The sequence below is a fragment of the Molossus molossus genome, unplaced genomic scaffold, assembly GCF_014108415.1.
Source record: "Molossus molossus isolate mMolMol1 unplaced genomic scaffold, mMolMol1.p scaffold_m16_p_9, whole genome shotgun sequence".
NCBI classification, from domain to species: Eukaryota; Metazoa; Chordata; class Mammalia; order Chiroptera; family Molossidae; genus Molossus; species Molossus molossus.
Window position 1 is genome coordinate 86,244,019 of NW_023425403.1, and position 18,787 is coordinate 86,262,805.

Here is an 18,787-nt window from a genome sequence, read left to right on the forward strand (position 1 = left end):
CAGGGGAGCTTCAACCTTTGAAAAAGTCTCTGGAGAAACCCAGAAGGACAAGAAAGAGTTGGGCACTAAAGTGAAGGCAAGAGTTTCAAGGAAAAGTGAGTTATAAAAGGTTATCAAATGCTGGAGAGGTCAAGGAAGAGAAGGATGGAAATCTGGCATTATGGAAATTGATTACTATTTAGTTGATCTGTGCAACAGTAATTTCAGGGTCATAGTGAGGGCAAATGCAATACTAAATAGAGTTAAAAAAATGAATGGAAAGTGAGGAAAGCAGCACTGTTATAAGTTAAGGACAGTGACAATAACATCACAGGTGCTTCTCCTTAATAAATAAATGTTGAATCAATGATTTGATGTTCAAAGGCCAATTACTAAGTGAGAGCTATGCCCCTGTTCAGGAGGGCAGTATGGCGAGACTATGTTAGGGAATGCAATGGATAGAGATCGGGGGAGGAAAAAACTTTTCCTCAACCTTCTCAGCATCTCTAGCTGGACCTAAAAATCAAACTGATAAAGACAGATTAAAGGTGAAAAAAATGCAAATTTATTTAACGGAAGTTTTATGTGATGTGGGAGCCTTCAAAAGGAAATGAAGGCTCAGAGAAATGGTTAAGCATGATTGGTTTTATACTAGGTTTGATGAAGAGTAGAAAGTTGTGGGAAAAAAGAACAAAGGTGATGAGCAAAGGGTGGTCAACTGGGGAAACTCAGCAAGGTCTGTTCATTCAGATCCTTCTCAGCAACTCTCCATCCTTAGAGATAATGCTTTTTAAAAAATATTTTGGAAGAGCCCTGACTGGTTTGGCTCAGCGGTTTGAGAGTCGGCCTGTGGTCCAGAGAGACCCGGGTTCGGTTCCCGCTATGGGCACGTACCTTGGTTGCGGTTTGTCCCCAGCCCTGGTTGGGGTTGTGTGGGTGGCAGCCACTCGATGTGTCCCTTTCACATCGATGTTTCTCTCTCCCTCCCTCACTCTCCCTCCACAAAAATGGAAAAATGTCCTTGGGAGAGGATAAAAAAAATATATATATATATGAAGAATAGTAACTGACATGAGAAAATAAGTGAAAGTAACTTCTGGATATAGGGATATAGGATTGAGATTGCACTATTCTTATATTTTCTGTTTCTCTTATCCTATTCTGTTAACCAATTAGCTGATCTAATTTCTAACTAGAAAAATTTGTTTTTAAAATTATGTTTGATATTATCGCTGAGAACATTTTATTGTTTTCTAATTTTGGGAGCTTTGTAATCCATTGTGTGAGTCTGGAAACTGCCATTTGGCATGGTAGAAAGGAAAAATGAGAGGATGACATTCTGCAGTTCTGACTAATGGAGTTTGTTATATAAGCATTTACTAACACTGTAAATACTAGCAACACTTTCTGTATATTTGTTCTTACAAAACATTTGCTTGAAAACACAAACACTGAGAATTTTTACATGATTTATTTAATAATAAACCAATTAAAGATACAAAAGTGTTTAGAGGATTCCAAAATTTAAATTTTTGTTTAAATACAAATTCACTCTGTAATATGAAAACATATAACATTAGACCTCTAAACAAAATGATTTTCTCATCTACAAAAATTTCTTTCCTATACTAGAAAATTTGCAAAAACAATTTTTCCTGTGAAATTAAATGTACATTATTTACAGTTGAAAAAGTAATCTGAAAATCATTTCAGAAACTTGGATATACATGTATATTATCTTTGTATGCAATCCCCCCCCCCATAAAAAAGAGATCCAAAATATAAAGCAATTATGCTTTTATAGCAACTGACTACTTAAACAGATTAACCCAAGGCTTGGTTGCTTTCTGAACCCTTAAGAAAGAGTCATGACTCTTTCAGAACAATTGCGTATCATTTAGTACTCCGCAGTGTAAGTTTACTAATTGACCACAGTGCACAGGGGACTAAAGAGTTAATGAACAAAGTATTTAGAAAGAATTCAGGTTCATAGTAATCTTACAGATAATAGAAGAATGAATTTATGGGGTCACTTACTTTTCTGCAGTATTTTTGCTATACTTAAATGAGAAAATAAACTGATGTTTTAATTGATAATAATTCTAAAATATAATTCTAAAAATAGGAGTTGGAATCATAAAATTTAGAACTAGAAATGAAAATGAAGATCATCTAGTTTAATCCAAGTACATTCTTTCCTTTTATGAGGAGAGCTGAAGCCCAAAAAGAACGAAAGGCTTGCCCAAGGTTACAAAACCATTTAGGAGAGCCACTCTTAGGCTGATGCTTTTTGTACTGCCCTACTTCTGAAACAGGTTCAGCCAGCATCATGTGCACATTTCAATTTTTAATATTATATTTTACATATTCATAGTCCAATATGCAGTGTCACCAACTAAAAGTCGATCTAGTGAAATAATAATTTTAACAAAGCATAAAATATGTGTCTTGCATTTGAAAGAGTGAAGGCTTAACTTACACAAGTGGAATGAAAATAGTTCCTATATAAGTTTCCTGTTGTCTTCTATTTAAGTACTGAATTTACAAAAGAATCAGAAAAGATAATACAATTTAAAAAGAAACTTTAAAAATGCTTATGATATAGCAACTGAAAAAAATCTCAAAAGAATGTCTTCATAGTATAAAATGCCTGTTCCTTCACAACTGAATTCTAAAACATTTGGAGAACAAAGAGAAACACTTTGGTTTTTCCTCCCTCATCTAACAGTCAAAATTAACTATTAATTTTAAAAACTACAAAATTAGGGACGTCTTTAGAATTTGTCTTAGAACCAGTTTGCATTCAATTGGAAATGTTCAATTAAAAAACAATCATCCATAATTCTTTTGGTATTTTAATTAAAAAGAGTTGGGTTCCAGCAGTTCATTTTGTTTCATAGCTACCTGAGAGGTAAATCCATTGGCATTGGAAACCACCATCACATAAGGCTGTGGCTGTTGCTCAGTTTTCTCAGTGTCTTCTTTTAAATTATCTTCAACTTCCTTTTTCTCTACTTCTTGCATAAGAGTTTTTGTTTCTTGAGCTTTGATAACTGAAGTGATCACAGTGCCAGGCGGGTGGGCAACCAGTTGTGAACTGCGAGGAGAAAAGGTCACCACAGGTGTAGTAGCACTGAAGGATGGAGATGAAGCCACACTGACGGTTCCATTGCAAATGGACTGAACATTGCTAGTAAGAACCTGCTGTATATGGGCAGGGCTCAAGACAATTGAAGGAGGAGAGCCCGTCTTCTGAGACTGTAACACGACATTTTCCTTCAGTACTGTCATGGGCTGTGATGATGGAATGGCTTGTAAAATAAACTTTTGAGACCCAGCACCTGACGATGGATCTGTGCTGGCTATAACTGTTGTGATTGGCACTGTCTGGAGTGTTACTGTATGCAAATGTTGATTCCCAGGAGACACAACCACTGGAACTTGGGTTGGAGCCTGAATAGTCCTATTGAGATTAGAAAATAAAAGTGAGAAAATCCACATATTCTACATCATTTAAAACATTAACAAGGACAAGTCATTTTGACAAAATATGAGTTGTGTATTTCAAATGCTATGTCCCATATTTTCAACACAATATAACAAACATCATGCCAGACCCTGCAGTAAACACTGTACACACAGAAATGTCCAACACAAAACTCTCAGGCCATCAACTATGATAGCATCTGGTAAAAAAAAAAAAAAAGTCTCTACAAAGTGGCACATTAACACAAACGAGAAAGCAATTTTGTTGGGCACAGAGGAAGATATCAAAATGTTTGGCAAGAAAATTATGTATGAGCTGCTTGAAAAAAATTGGGAATTTTAAAACAAATATATTGAAATCACTCTCATTATTTTAATATTTGAAGGATAACATCATCATCATGCTCATCCACATTACCAAATTTCAAATGATTATAATTGTTTTCAACTTATTTTTCTATTTCTTTTTTTGCATTTATCTTCAGATAGAGCAGGAGGGAGAGGGGGAAGAGAGAGAGAAACATTGATGTGAGAGAGACACATCAAATGGTCACCACCCACTCTACCCAACCAGGGCCAGGGATAAACTGCAACTGAGGTACATGTCCTTAGCAGGAGCCGAACCCGGGACACTCTGGTCCCCAGGCCAACGCTCTACCTGCTGAGCCAAACCAGCCAGGGCTCAACTTATTTTTCTATATATAAAGAGGAAAAATGCTTAACTGACTAAAATAAAAATCACCTGAGCATAAAATTCATAAGTGACAGACTTATCAGATGAATTTTAATAGCTCACAGTCCCTATCATATTACATAAAACAAGTCATGAATATAATTAACTTGTGAGGGTTCTTTAGGCTGGCAGAGAGAGCAAAAAATAATGCCAAGCTTTGGTAAAAAAGAGGTGTGTGTTAGCAGTTTTCTTGGCCCAAATAATTATCACAAAATTTAGTTATAAAGGTACAATTTAACAAAATCCATTTTATGTGGGTAGTTAATCCCACTTAATGAATGAAGAAGTACATAAACAATATTGAGTCAAACTAATTTTAAAAGTTCGCAGCTGCTCTGGCTGGTGTGGCTCAGTTGGTTAGAGCGTCATCCTGTACACCAAAGGATCTAGGTTGCAGGTTGGATTCCCCAGTGGGGGCATGTATGAGAGGCAACTGATTGATGTTTCTCTCTCACATCGAAGTTTCTCTCCTTCCTCTCTCTAAAATTAAATTTTAAAAAATATCATCAGAGTATTAAAAGTTCACAGCTGTGAAATTTATAGTTTATGCCCATTGTTCCAAGGACATTTTTGCATTCATCTTCAGATAGAGCAAGGGAAAGAGGGGGTAAGAGAGAGAGAGAAACATCGATGTGAGAGACACATCGACTGGTTGCCGCCCACATGGCCCCAACCAGAGCAGGGACAAACTGCAATTGAGGCACGTGCCCTTAGTGGGAACCAAACCCAGGACACTCTGGTCTGTAGGCTGACACTCTTAACCACTGACCCACACCGGCCAGGGCTGTGCCCATTGTAAATGGAAAAAAAAGAAAACACAAATGCTATTGGCCCTGGCTGGTGTGGCTCACTGGTTAGAGCACCAACTGGCCTGTGCACTGAAGAGTCACAGGTTCAATTTCCGATCAAAGGTATGTACCTGGGTTGCAGGTTCTCTGGCCCTGATTGGGGCATGTTCAGGAGAAAACCAATCAGTGTGGCTCATATTGATGTTTCTCTCTCTCTCTTTTCCCTTCCTCGCTCCCTCCCACTCTCTCTAACAACCAGTGGAAAAGGAATCCTTAGGTGAGGATTAACAACTAAAAAGCAGTTCAAAAAAAACCCAGCACCTGGATCTCAACTGTATTTCCTCTGAATTCTGGAAAACTATTTTACAAAAGGCAGATTATTGCTACTTCAAATTGTTAACAAACCATAAACAAAATGTTAACTATGGCCAGCTTATTACAAGGTAAATTTTAGTAAATTCCAGTAATGTGGCCTGCCACATATATGAGAAATGAAACTGTGGAGAAAATAAATGTGTTAGATGGAAAGGTGAAAAAAGACTCAGTGCAACTCAGAAGTTCAAAGGAAATGGAAAGACACAGGGTGACTTAGACCCCACCCTTTCATGCAAGATACTGATGCCCAAGTTCAGACTGCCACCAAAGTCTGAATCAGTCTACAGCAGGGTATTAGAAGCTCTTGTGAAGGACAGAACTAGAAAAGACTACAAGTCAGGTAATGAAGATTTAATAGGTAGGCAGGGTGTGGCTAAGAATCAAGGCCAGATGTACTAATACTATTGGGCAGGCAGGGATGAGTTAGAAGAATACAGAGTAACTTTGGGAGCCAGGGAGCTTTTCCAAAATACACTGGGCCTCCCTTCTCCTGCTCACCTGAATCAGGATATCTGTGTGAAATCTAAGCTTGGGTATGGTACCTGAGCCTCTAGCCAGGTACCATTTTTTGAATAAAAAAGGTTCAAGGGTTTCCCATGCCGAGTTCATGTACATGTACATATAGATAAAATAGTACTTGGCATATAGTAAGCATAGAGATTGTATCTATAAGTATGTATAGCCTTGCAGCCCTGTAAATACTATTATTCCCATTTTACATATGGAAAAATTAACACACAAAGAGGCTGAACAGGTTGCCTAAGGTGACCAGTTACATAAGAGGCCATCTGACTACAAAGTCTATGTGCTTGACCTTTACCACACAGTCATTTTCTAAGCCCTCAAGTAACTTCAGCTAAAGATGAATATTTACTATTATATCTTTAAAGTATGGACAGTTACAACTCTATAATATACACCTCTTCCCTTCCTCTTTCCCTTTCTTAGGTGTGGCACAGCAATAATGTACTTGGAAATTTTTCATATTGGTAATCAGGGCTAACACTAGACTTTGTTTAAATTAGAAATGTCCCTTTACTGAAATACCTGACTGCCATCTGCCAGAAAATACATATACTTATCTACAATGTAAATATATTGGGTTATTTAGACAAATTCTAAAACAATTAATTTTCATTAATAACAAATTAAGAGATTATAGGATAAAATATTATGCAGCCTTTTCCCAACCACAGGAATTAACATTTTTCTTAGTTAATGATTAAGCTATCAGTTGTGTCTGGTGAAATTATATTATATATATAAAAAAAGGTTATGTTATAGTTAACTACTTTTTTAAAATCTAAGCTTCTTGTAACCAGCTGGTAAAATACTGGTAATTTAAAATTCCTCAAACTTGACAGGGATACATTCTGAGAAATGTATCATTAGTTGATTTTGTAATGTGAACATCATAGAGTGCATTTACATAAATCAACAATTTTCAACCAGTGTGCCACAAGAATTTTTTTTATTGATTGATTTTAGAGAGAGGAAAGTGAGAGGAGAGAGAAACATTGGTTTGTTGTTACGCTTATTTATGCATTCATTGGTTGCTTTTTGTATGTGTGGAGAATGAGGGGAGAATGAACCTGCAACCTTGGTGTATCAGGACATTGCTCTAACCAACTGAGCTACCTGGCCAGGGCCCACAGGAATTTTTAAAACATGCAGTATCTAACTATTTAGACAGGGGTATTGACCTCTTTTTCCTTAGATTATTAAATTTTAAAAAATGACAACAGCCAACACAACAGCTCTCCGATGTGGATGCCCTGTCTTGAACCATAAATATATAGGTCATATAATAGAGTTGCATCTTATTGGCCACAGTACATAATAAGGTTGCATCTGATTGGTTAATTCTTGGTACCAGAAATCCTCATATACAAGTATAGCCACCTGATTTTTTTTTTAAAGTCACTTTGGAGCCTTGGCCAGTTTGGCTCAGCAGTTGGAGCATCGGCCCACGGACCAGAGAGACCAGGGTTCGGTTCCTGCTAAGGGCATGTACCTCAGTTGCAGTTTGTCCTGGGGCCCCGGTTGGCGTCGTGTGGGTGGCACCAGTCGATGTGTCTCTCTCACATCGATGTTTCTCTCTCTCTCTTCCTTCCTCTCTCCCTGCTACTCTATCTGAAGATAAATGCAAAAAAAAATAAATAAGTCCTTGGGTGAGGATAAAAAAAAAAAAAGTCACTTTGGAGCAAAAAGGGCAGGTAATTATTATTATTTTTCTTGTAAATCAATAAAAATTATACCTATTTTTTGTCAGATCAGAAAAAAAATTTTTTTTGGCGTGCTGCAGAATTTTACCAATTAGTTTATGTGTACCATGAGATGAAAAAGGTTGAAAATTGCTGACATAAATCCAGATGGTACAGCCTACTACACACCTAGGGCATATGGTATAGCTTATTTCTCCTAGGCTATAAATCTATACTGCATATTGCTGTATTGAATAGTGCAGGCAACTGAACACAATGGTAAATATTTGTGTATCTAAACAGAGAGAGGTACAGTGAAAATATGGTATGAAAGATAAAACTGTACACCTATATAGGGCACTCACCATGAGGGAAGCTTACAGGACTGGAAGTTGCTCTGGGTGTGAATGGTGATATAATGTGAAGCCTTAAGACTTTACATGACTGCAGACTTTATAAACACTGTCCCACAAACCCTTCTCCTACTTATTTCCAACACAGTCAGAAATAGAACATGGAAGATGTCAATGCTGCTCCATGAACAGAGATGTAGGCTGGATTGACTGGAAATACTGAGGAGAAACTTGCTGGGTAAGGCACAGATCACTATAATAGTGACTATCAGGAGGGAGTGAAAGGTGGCTTGAGGATCAGTAGGAATAAGAAATCAAGATGGAAAGATAAAGGAACATAGGGGATGTTCCATAGCAATATAGTTTTGGCTATTGTATGTTGGAGCAGTGGTCAGATTAAGAACCTCGGTGGCATTCACACACACACACACACACACACACACACACACACACACACACACACACACAAAGAGGCTGTGTAGCATAGAAAGGGTGTAGAGCTGAAGACTCAATATTTTGACTTTAAAATTTTCTTTTTGGTTCCATGACCCAACTGGCACAAAGACCTCTCTCTGGCATTGAACTGATGAGAGAAATAAAAACTATATTTTCATCATTACAACCTGAAAACATTTCCAAAACACAGGTACAGGCTGGCTCCACACTACCACAGAAAGCTTTTTCTAAAGTGGCAGTGACACTTAGAACTTACTAAGGGAGCTCCTGTGGACCTATGTCCTTGTATAGGATCATAGGTCCTCAACAATGAATATACAGCAATGTACTCTGAAGATGATCAAGCCAGATTTGAGAGGGTTGTGGCATTGTGGGTACAGGCTCCTCTGTGCTGAAAAAGGTCAGTGGCTATCTACCTGGATGTAATCTGCATGCTCAAAATTGAGGTGCTCTTAGTAAGTGGGAATCTATTGCGAAGCCCCACAAATATCGCTCCCATCAGAGAAAAAAATAAATTAATCCTGAACCACATATCCTTCCATGTTTACAGAAAATTCAGATCCATTATAATCTTATGGGACCACCATCACATATGTGGTCTGCCTCTGGCAGAAATGTCATTATGTGGTATATAACTGTATAACATTTAGCTTTTGCGGAGTATCTACTCAGATGTCAGGAAGTGCCTTTTAATTGTTATATCTGTAAGGTCAAGTATTGTCATCTGTATTTTCTAGACGAGGGAACAAACTCATAATAGTTAATATAATTAAATGCCACATCGAATAATTCACAAGGCTGGAGAGCTCCATTATACTGCTTTTAAGGTAACTTATACATTTTTAGAGGCTAATCTATTTAAAAGACCCTAAAACAAACTATAAGTGCTTGAATAAATATTACAGAAAAAGAAGTTATGCTAGGTAGGTTTATGGACTTCCAGGTTTATCAAGGGACAATTTTAGAAAAATACTGTACAAGAGGTTTATTTTGTTATTTCTTTGAATAATATGAAGCCAGATCAAAATTTGTAAAACTAGACCACAAATAACATAAATCAGTTAAGAAAAGCTTAATTGATTTCAATAAATACATGCAATTATGTGAGATAAAAATAAATGAGCAGCCCTGGCTGGTCTGGCTCAGCGGTTGGAGCGTTGGCCTGCGGTCCAGAGAGACCTGGGTTCGGTTTCTGCTAAGGGCGCATATCTCGGTTGCAGTTTGTCCCTGGCCCTGGTTGGTAGTGCGGGTGGCAGCCACTTGATGTGTCCCTTTCACGTTGATGTTTCTCTCTCTCTCTCCCTCCCACTCTACCTGAACAAAAAATGGAAAAGTGTCCTCGGGTGAGGAAAAAAAAAAAAAGAGCAAAGAAATTGAAAAAATAAAAAATATGTTGCAACTTCATTGTAAATAACTGATAATTCATGCAATTTATGTGAATCAACAGACAGTATAGCAAATCATTAAGCTCACTGCTTTGAACTAAACTGCCTGCATTAAAATACAATCTCCACCACTTACTAGAGGTGACCAGGCTCCTTGGCCTCTCTCCTTGCCTTGGTTTCCTCATCTGTAAAATAGGGATAATATTACCAATACCTCATTAAGCATGAGGATTCTACACATTAATATATGTTAAGTATATGAAATAGTGTTTTAAAAGTGTCAGCTCTCATGTATTAATTTAACAATTAATCTAATTTTAAGTCATATGTATTCCACCTTCTTTCAACTATAGAAAAAAACATTTTAGGTCTTTGATTTTATTAATGAAGTCATAAAATCAAAAAAGATATAGCCAAATTATTTTTAATTTTCTCAGAAGAAATTATATTTACTTAGGATAATGTCTCTATTAGTTTTTTTTTGGTAGGTACCCCCAGCAGGAACCGAACCCGGGAATCTCTAGTCCACAGGCTAATGCTCCAACTGCTGAGCCAAACCAGCCAGGGCAATGTTTCTATTCTTAAGAGCTGTAGATCGAAATCTATAGGGGTGAAATGTCATAATGATGTCAACCTACTTGACAAATTGACAAACAGAAAAAAGGGAATAAATAAATATATAGAGAGAAAATAAATAAGGCAAAAAGCTATCAATTAAAAATCTACGTTGATGGTAAATAGGTATTCATTGTACTAGATCAACTTTTCTATATTTTGAAATTTTTCATAATAAAAAAGTAGGGTAATTAAAAATGCAAATAAAAAAGAAATCACTGCCCTGGCCGGTTTGGCTCAGCGGTTAGAGCGTCGGCCTGCGGTCTGGAGAGACCCGGGTTCGGTTCCCGCTAAGGGCGCGTACCTCGGTTGCAGTTTGTCCCCGGCCCTGGTTGGTTGTGCGGGTGGCAGCCACTCGATGTGTTCCTTTCGCATCGATGTTTCTCTCTCTCTCTCTGTTCCTCTCTCTCCCTCCCACTCTACCTGAACAAAAATGGAAAAATGTCCTCGGGTGAGGATGAAAAAAAAAAAGAAATCACTAAACAATAAATCACTAATAAAACTAATCTAATATATTAAAATTTCAGAGTAATATGTAATTTGCTTAAAACTTATTTAACACTTACTTTCCTTCTTTGTAACAGAAAGAAACAACATAATAGCAAAACCTGAATAATTACATTCAGCAGCTATCAGTCTTCAAAGAGTGTTGCTCTTCATTAACTTTTTCCTTTATATATCTAATAATTTCAGGGAATAAAGTGGATTCAATGAAAGCTCTGACAGCTTTAAATTAAGTAGGATTTTGGGATAGAAAATAAAATATATAACCAAATGAGAGTAGATTTAAAAAATTATTTTTCTTTATTGATTTTAGAGGGAGAGGAAGGGAGAGGGAGAGAGAAGGAAACACCAATGAGAGAGAACATCAACTGGCAGCCTCCTGCACACCCCTCACTGGCCTACAACCCAGGCATGTGCCCTGACTGGGAATCAAACTGGTGACCTTTTGGTGCATGGGTCGACATTCAACCACTGAACCACACCAGCAGGGTGAGAGATGATTTTTTAAAAGTAATGATTAAGAATATTTGGACACATACATATAAATATAGAATAATTTCTACAATAAAGAAATATATTTTAAAGTTTAAAAATTAAGTTGTGTGACCAAAGAAATACAGAAAGCATAATTTAGGACTAGCCAATCTTTTTTTTTTATCCTCACCCAAGAACATTTTTCCATTTTTTGTTCAGACAGAGTGGGAAGGGGAGGGGGGGACATCGACGTGAAAGAGACACATCAAGTGGTTGCCACCCACACGACCCATCCAGGGCCCGGGACAAACTGCAACCAAAGTACATGCCCTTAGCGGGAACCGAACCCGGGTCCCTCGGGACCGCAGGCTAATGCTCTAACCACTTAGCAAACTGGCCAGGGTGGACTAGCCAATCTTTAAGAATGCTTCCATCTAAGAGGATACATTCAACTCTTAAAGAAAAAATAATTCCTTCATGGCAACAATAGTGATGTCAGCCTCAGGAAGTCATTATTCTTTCACGTCTACGTACACATTATGGCTCAATTATATTTTTACTTCACTCGTTTAAAAATAAAACTACAAACTGCACATGAGACCTTCTCAAAGATAGACCACATGTTAGGACACAAAGCAAGTCTCTACAAATTCAAGAAGACTGAAATCATATCAAGCACCTTCACAGATCACAGTGGCATGAAACTAAAACTCAATTACAATAAAAACACACAAAAACATTCAAACACTTGGAGGCTAAATAGCATGTTATTAAACAACAAATGGGTTACTGAATGAGATAAAGGAAGAAATTAAACACTTCCTAGAAACCAATGAAAATGAACACACAACAACACAAAATCTATGGGATGCAGCGAAAACAGTCCTGAGAGGGAAGTTCATAGCACTACAGGCCTACCTCAAGAAACAATAAAAATTCCTAATTGACTTTCTAACCCTACAATTTAAAGAACTGGAAAGTAAACAAAAAGAAAAACCCAGAGCTAGTAGGAGGAAGGAAATAGTAAAGATCAGAGCAGAAATAAACAACATAGAGACCAAAAAAACAATTCTAAAGATCAATGAAACAAAAAGCTGGTTCTTTCAAAAGATAAACAAGATCAATGGACCTTTAGCCAGACTCATCAAGAAACAAAAAGAGAGAAACCAAATAAACAAAATCAGAAATGAAAGAGAAGTAACAACTGACACCACAGAAATACAAAGGATCATCAAAATATACTATGAACAATGATACGCCAACAAGTTGGACAATCTAGGAGAAATGGACAAATTTCTAGAAACACACAGCCTTCCAAAACTAAACCAGGCAGAAATAGAAAATATGAACAGACCAATAACAACAAAGGAAATTGAAGATATAATTAAGAAACTCCCAGCAAACAAAAGCCCAGGCCCGAATGGCTTCACAGCGGAGTTTTACCAAACATTCAAAAAAGATCTAATACCCATTCTTCTCAAATTATTCCAAAAAATCCAAGAATACGGAACACCTCCAAACTCATTTTATGAGACAAGCATAATCCTAACTCCAAAACTGGATAAAGACACTACAAAGAAAGAAAACTACAGGCCAATATCCCTGATGAAGACAGATGCCAAAATCCTTAACAAAATATTAGCAAATCAGATCCAACAATACATTAAAAAAAATTATTCAGCATGACCAAGTGGGATTCATCCCAGGAATGAAAGGATGGTACAATATTCAAAAATCCATAAATGTGATACACCACATAAACAAAATGAAAAATAAAAACCAGATGATCATATCATTAGATGCTGAAAAAGCATTAGACAAAATCTAGCATCCATTGCTGATAAAAACCCTCAGCAATGTGGAAATAGAGGGATCATATCTCAATATAATAAAAGCCATATATGAAAAACCTACAGTCAACATCATACTCAATGGGCAGAAACTAAAAGCATCCCCCTTTAAGAATGGGAACAAGACAGGGATGCCCACTTTCGCCACTCTTATTCAACATAGTACTGGAAGTCTTAGCCACAGCAATTAGACATGAAGAAAAAATAAAAGGAATCCAAAATGGAAAGGTGGAAGTGAAACTGTCATTATTTGTAGATGACATGATATTATACATAGAAAACCCTAAAGACTCCATCAAAAATATACTAGAGTTAATAAATGAATTTGGCAAAGTAGCAGGATACAAAATTAACATCAAGAAATTGACAGCATTCTTATACACCAACAATGAACTCACAGAAAGAGAAACTAAAAAAAACAAGCCCACTAACCATCACAGCAAAAAAATTAAGATACCTAGGAATAAACTTAACCAAAGAAGTAAAGGACCTCTTCACAGAAAACTACAGGTCATTGAAAAAAGAAACAGAGGAAGATATAAAAAAGTGGAAGCACATACCTTGTTCATGGATCGGAAAAATTAACATCATTAAAATGTCCATACTACCCAAAGAAATCTATAGATTCAATGAAATCCCCATCAAAATACCAATGACATATTTCACAGAACTAGAACAAACACTCCAAAAGTTCATTTGGAACCAAAAAAGACCCCAAATAGCCACAGCAATCTTGGAAAAAAAAAGAACTAAGTAAGAGGAATCACATTACCAGATATCAGGTTATGCTACAAAGCCACTGTAATCAAAACAGCCTGGTACTGGCACAAGAACAGATAGATAGATCAATGGAACAGAACAAAGAACCCAGAAACTGACCCAAGACAATATTCCCAATTAATATTTGACAAAGTTGGCAAGAGCATACAGTGGAGTCAAGACACTCTCTTCAATAAATGGTGTTGAGAAAATTGGACAGCTACTTGCAAAAATGAAGCTAGACAACCAACTTACAACATACACAATAATAAACTCAAAATGGATAAAAGACTTAAATGTAACTCGTGAATCCAAAAAAATTCTAGAAGAAAATGTAGGCAACAAAATTTCAGACATTATACGCAGCAGAATTTTCACTGATACCACACCTAAGGCAAGAGAAACAAAGGAAAAAATTAATACATGGGACTACATCAAACTAAAAAGCTTCTGCACAGCAAGGGAAATAATCATCAAAATGGAAAGGGAACCCACCATATGGGAGACCATAATTTCCCATGTTGCAAGAGATAAGGGATTAATTTCCAAAATATATAGAGTACTCATGCAACTCAACAAAAAGAAGACAAAGAACCCAATTAAAAAATGGGTAAAGGACCTAAATAGACACCTCTCCAAACAGGACATACAGATGGCCAAGAGACATATGAAAAAATGCTCAACATCACTAATCATCAGAGAGATGCAAATGAAAACTAGGAAGTATCACTTCACACCTGTCAGAATGCCACCATCAACAAATAATCAAACAAGTATTGGCAAGGGAGTGGAGAAAAGGGGACTCTAGTACACTGTTGGTGGGAATGCAGACTGGTGCAGCCACTATAGGAAACACTATGGTGTTACCTCCAAAAGTTAAAAATTGAATTGCCATTTGACCCGGTGATCCCACTTCTAGGAATGTACCCTAAGAAGCCTGAAACACCAATCAGAAAGAATATATGTATCCCTATGTTCATAGCAGCACTATTTACAATAGGTAAGATCTGGAAACAAATCAAGTGTTCATCAGTAGATGAGTGGATAAAAAAGCTGTGGTACATGTACACAATGGAATACTATGCAGCCGTCAGAAAGAAAGATCTCTTATCCTTTGAGATGACATGGAGGGACCTGGAGAGTATTATGCTAAGCGAAACAAGCCAAGCAAAGAAAGACAAATTATCACAGGATCTCACTTATTAGTGGAATAAAATGAACTAAACACTCTGATGAACAAAACTGACCCAGAGACACAGAGGTAGGGTACAGACTGACAAACCACAGAAGAGGGGGAGTTGGGGGGGGAAGAGATAAACCACAGAACGTATATGCATGTATGCATAACCAATGGACATAGACAACAAAGCTGGGGAAGGGGCGGGGGGAATGGGGAGAAGAGTGGCAATGGAGGAAAAAGGAGAAATATCTGTAACTAAAACATATTAAAAAATAATTATAAATAAAATAAAATGAATAAATATATAAATACATAGAAATAAAACTATCACTACAAAAAAAAATAAATTTTGTATTACTTCATGCTATAAGTAGTCCACTTAGAGAACTCATTGCTCTATGAGGAGATTAAGGAATGAAAATATAAACTGCTTCAAAATAAATTCTATAAATATAAAGAGGTGTTATATGCCAAATACTATGTTAGGTGCTAGGAAAAAGACCCTGAATAATATCTGGCTCCTATAGATTTAAATATATAGAGACAGGCATTAAAGTAAACTGAAACACCTGGTTTATGCACTAGTCTGAGGCAAAGGCAGTCAGCTTTGGCCGGAGAGTAAGGAAAGAATTATGAGCAGAGAGTGCTAGCAGGCAGCTGAGTGCACAGAAACTGGACTGCACTCTATGTGCAATACAAATCTAACAAAAACTGGAAGAAGGCTACGTAACAAAGCTATGAGTAGTAGTGATATATAGGTTGGACTGAAGAGAAAAAATATTAGAGGCAAGAAGCAGGCAGAGTCCATAGAACCTTCAGTGACCCCAAAGTGAAAATTCTGAAAAGTACATTAAAAATAATTACAATATTTTCATGTCTGGTTCTGTGTTATTATTATTATTGTTGATTTTTAGAGAGAGAAACACTGATGAGAGAGAAACATCAACTAGTTGCCTCTCGTAGGCACCCAGACTGGGGATCAAACCTGCAATCTAGTTATGAGCCCTGACTGGGGATTGAACCCACAACCCTTTGGTGCAATAAGCTCCAACCGAGTCACTCGGCCAGGAGTCATGTCTAGTACTGAGACTTATTAAGAAATTGACATTCAGAGTAGTAAAGTATCCAATATAATATCACAATGTCAAAAGTTTAAATGGACCATACAAGAAAAACTGAACCACCTAAATCTATCTTGAGTCTAGGTAATGTTTGCTTACTTCATAATCAATTGAAAAAAAAAATCCAGCATTTATATTCTGAAATATACAAATATAAGATTGAAGTTAACTAATGCAAGTAATAAAAGAGTCATTTTTATTAGATTTGGAAGGGCCCTTATATTTTAGTATAATTCATGTTCTGGAAATTCCTGACAGTAGAAATAGAAAAATAGAATGTTGTCTAATTTTCTCCCTCTCTTCCTTTGCCCCATTCTAAATCAGAATAGACCACTCCCAAATTTCTGCAAAAGATCAATCTAAAGCAGATAAGGTTTTCTTAGTTAATCTGTTGTTTCGTATCTTTCCTGAGGCTGTGAGGCCAATTTGCTTTGATTAAGCCAACCTCTGCCACTCTGAAAGCCTGAAAAAGAGGACCTCAGATTCTTGGCCTCCCTACATGTTCAAACTTTGGAACTAACTGTTCCATAATAGGATTTTCCCAAGAAATAATGTTTAGATCTTGGAACTCAATGCATTCCAAAAGATGTCCATTTTTGTTGAATTTTTACAGCTTCTGAGAAAAGATCTAAAACTGTTCTCTGGGTTTTCCTATATGAGGATCCCTTATTGTATGGATCAGTCCAGTTATAAGGTATAGTGGACTAGACTTAAATTGATAGAAACAAAAACATCAAGTAATGTAAAAGTGTAAAAATAAAGGAAACATTGATACAATCAGGTCTAGTATAATACATGCTGTTGCTAAAACAATCTGTTGACCAAATGCCCTAGCTTGAAATCTGTATTATTTTTATTTTTACTCTGAATCTTGACCCACTTAACAAATAATGGCTCTGGTGAGGAACATCACATTGGAATATACTTCAGGGTAAGCTTTAGTTTTCTCACCTAATACTCTGAACGGGAGAATTTAATGTTTCATCCTGCACGCAACTGAGTACGGCTGCTTCTCCTTCTGGGACAGCTTGTACTGGCTGTACTACGTGGACAGTCCGGAAGAGCTGGGTAGGATATGGAGACTGAGTGGGCTGCACTGTCCTCAGAACCTCTGACGGCTGTGCAACTTCCACAGGATCTTTGGTTTTAGTAGCTTTAGTATTCCCTGGTTTTAGAACTGTAGTGGCTCCTCCTTTTATCCCAGGATTTGAAGATACTCTTGATCGGCCTGCTTGGTTCCTGCTTGAAGTGGTTGTTGCTGACAGTGATGGATCTGAAGACTCTATGTTGGAACTTGGATCTTCATCATCTATATAAATAAGATCTTTTGGCATTTCCTTAAACTGATATACCAAGCGCTGACCTTCTACTTTTGCCAGAATACCCCTCTGGTAATAGTACCTATTCGAAGCAGACAATTTCATCAATATTTTTTTCAATTAAACATAAATGAAAATAATACTAACCAAAACAAAAATTTCCTAATAATAAAGTTTAAAGTTGGAAATAAATGAGAAAAAAATTTCTAAATGAAGGGCAATTATTTTACATAAGATAGTGTAATTAAAAATATTATTTTCTAAATATATGTAAAACACACATTTATTCAAAGATAGAGAAAAGTCCTTATTACCAACTGAATGTAAAACCAATTCTAATTGAGGGTTTTGTTGATAAAGTATATAGATTATTCTAGCCTTCATTTTTTTCCCCCTTCTGTTAACTTGCTGGAATAATCAAATCTAGTACCACCCTTAAGAAACTATTTCCCATCCATAGTTTCCTGTAATGTCCCTACCAGTTTAAATTTGATTCTGTAAACTTAATTCAGTTTTCTATATAAAATTTAATGATGTACAAAATAAAAGGGATTCAAATTTTGTCAATAACATAAATTAAATGAGTAAGCAAAATGTTTAAGTTAAAAAAACAAACTAAATACACAGTTTTAGTTTAAGGTTATTAAGTTATCACATCATTGCTATTTTTAATATATTTTTCTCAAATACTATCTTGAGAAATAAATGACATGATCACAGAAAAACTAAAAGCAAGCTGAAAAGTAAAATGATACCTTAAGTTGAAATTTTTCAATGTCTAATATCCTTAAAGCAATAATTTATTCTACCATAAGATATTACATATCATACCTGAGATTTATGTTTTAAAATGCACCCCTTATTAGCCACCTGCATCACCACTATTGTACTCCGTGCTTAAGTTTAATGGCTCAAAACATAAGAGGCCCGTGATCAATTTAAATACCTGATGATAGCTTAACACTTGGATCCCTTTATAAATAAAATACCTGTTGTTTGCATCTTTTTTGGAAGGCAACCATTTTTTCAGGTTTAAATAAGATTTCAATTTAAATGCACTCTGATTTCCATAAGTAGTGTGGTTTTAGCACTTCAATAAATAAAATTCACCATTTTTTAAATTCTTTAACTTTTTAGGAGTTATCCCTTTTTTTTAGTATTTAGGAAATTATATTCTTAACACAATGAACACCAAAAAAACCTTCA

The 18,787-nt window shown here is 36.3% G+C and overlaps 1 protein-coding gene across 12 annotated transcripts in view; it reads right to left on the reverse strand.

Moving 5' to 3' along the window:
• Positions 1-1,319: 1,319 nt before the first annotated feature.
• Positions 1,320-18,787, reverse strand: part of ELF1 (E74 like ETS transcription factor 1) — a 121,760-nt gene continuing 104,292 nt past the window's right edge. For all 12 annotated transcript variants that reach the window (XM_036250169.1, XM_036250175.1, XM_036250171.1 and 9 more), the window contains 2 exons: positions 17,214-17,663; positions 1,320-3,442 (listed from right to left, as the gene is read on the reverse strand). In XM_036250169.1, coding sequence (XP_036106062.1) covers positions 2,839-3,442; positions 17,214-17,663 — 1,054 coding nt within the window. In that variant the 3' untranslated portion in view covers positions 1,320-2,838. The remainder of the gene's footprint in view (positions 3,443-17,213; positions 17,664-18,787) is intronic.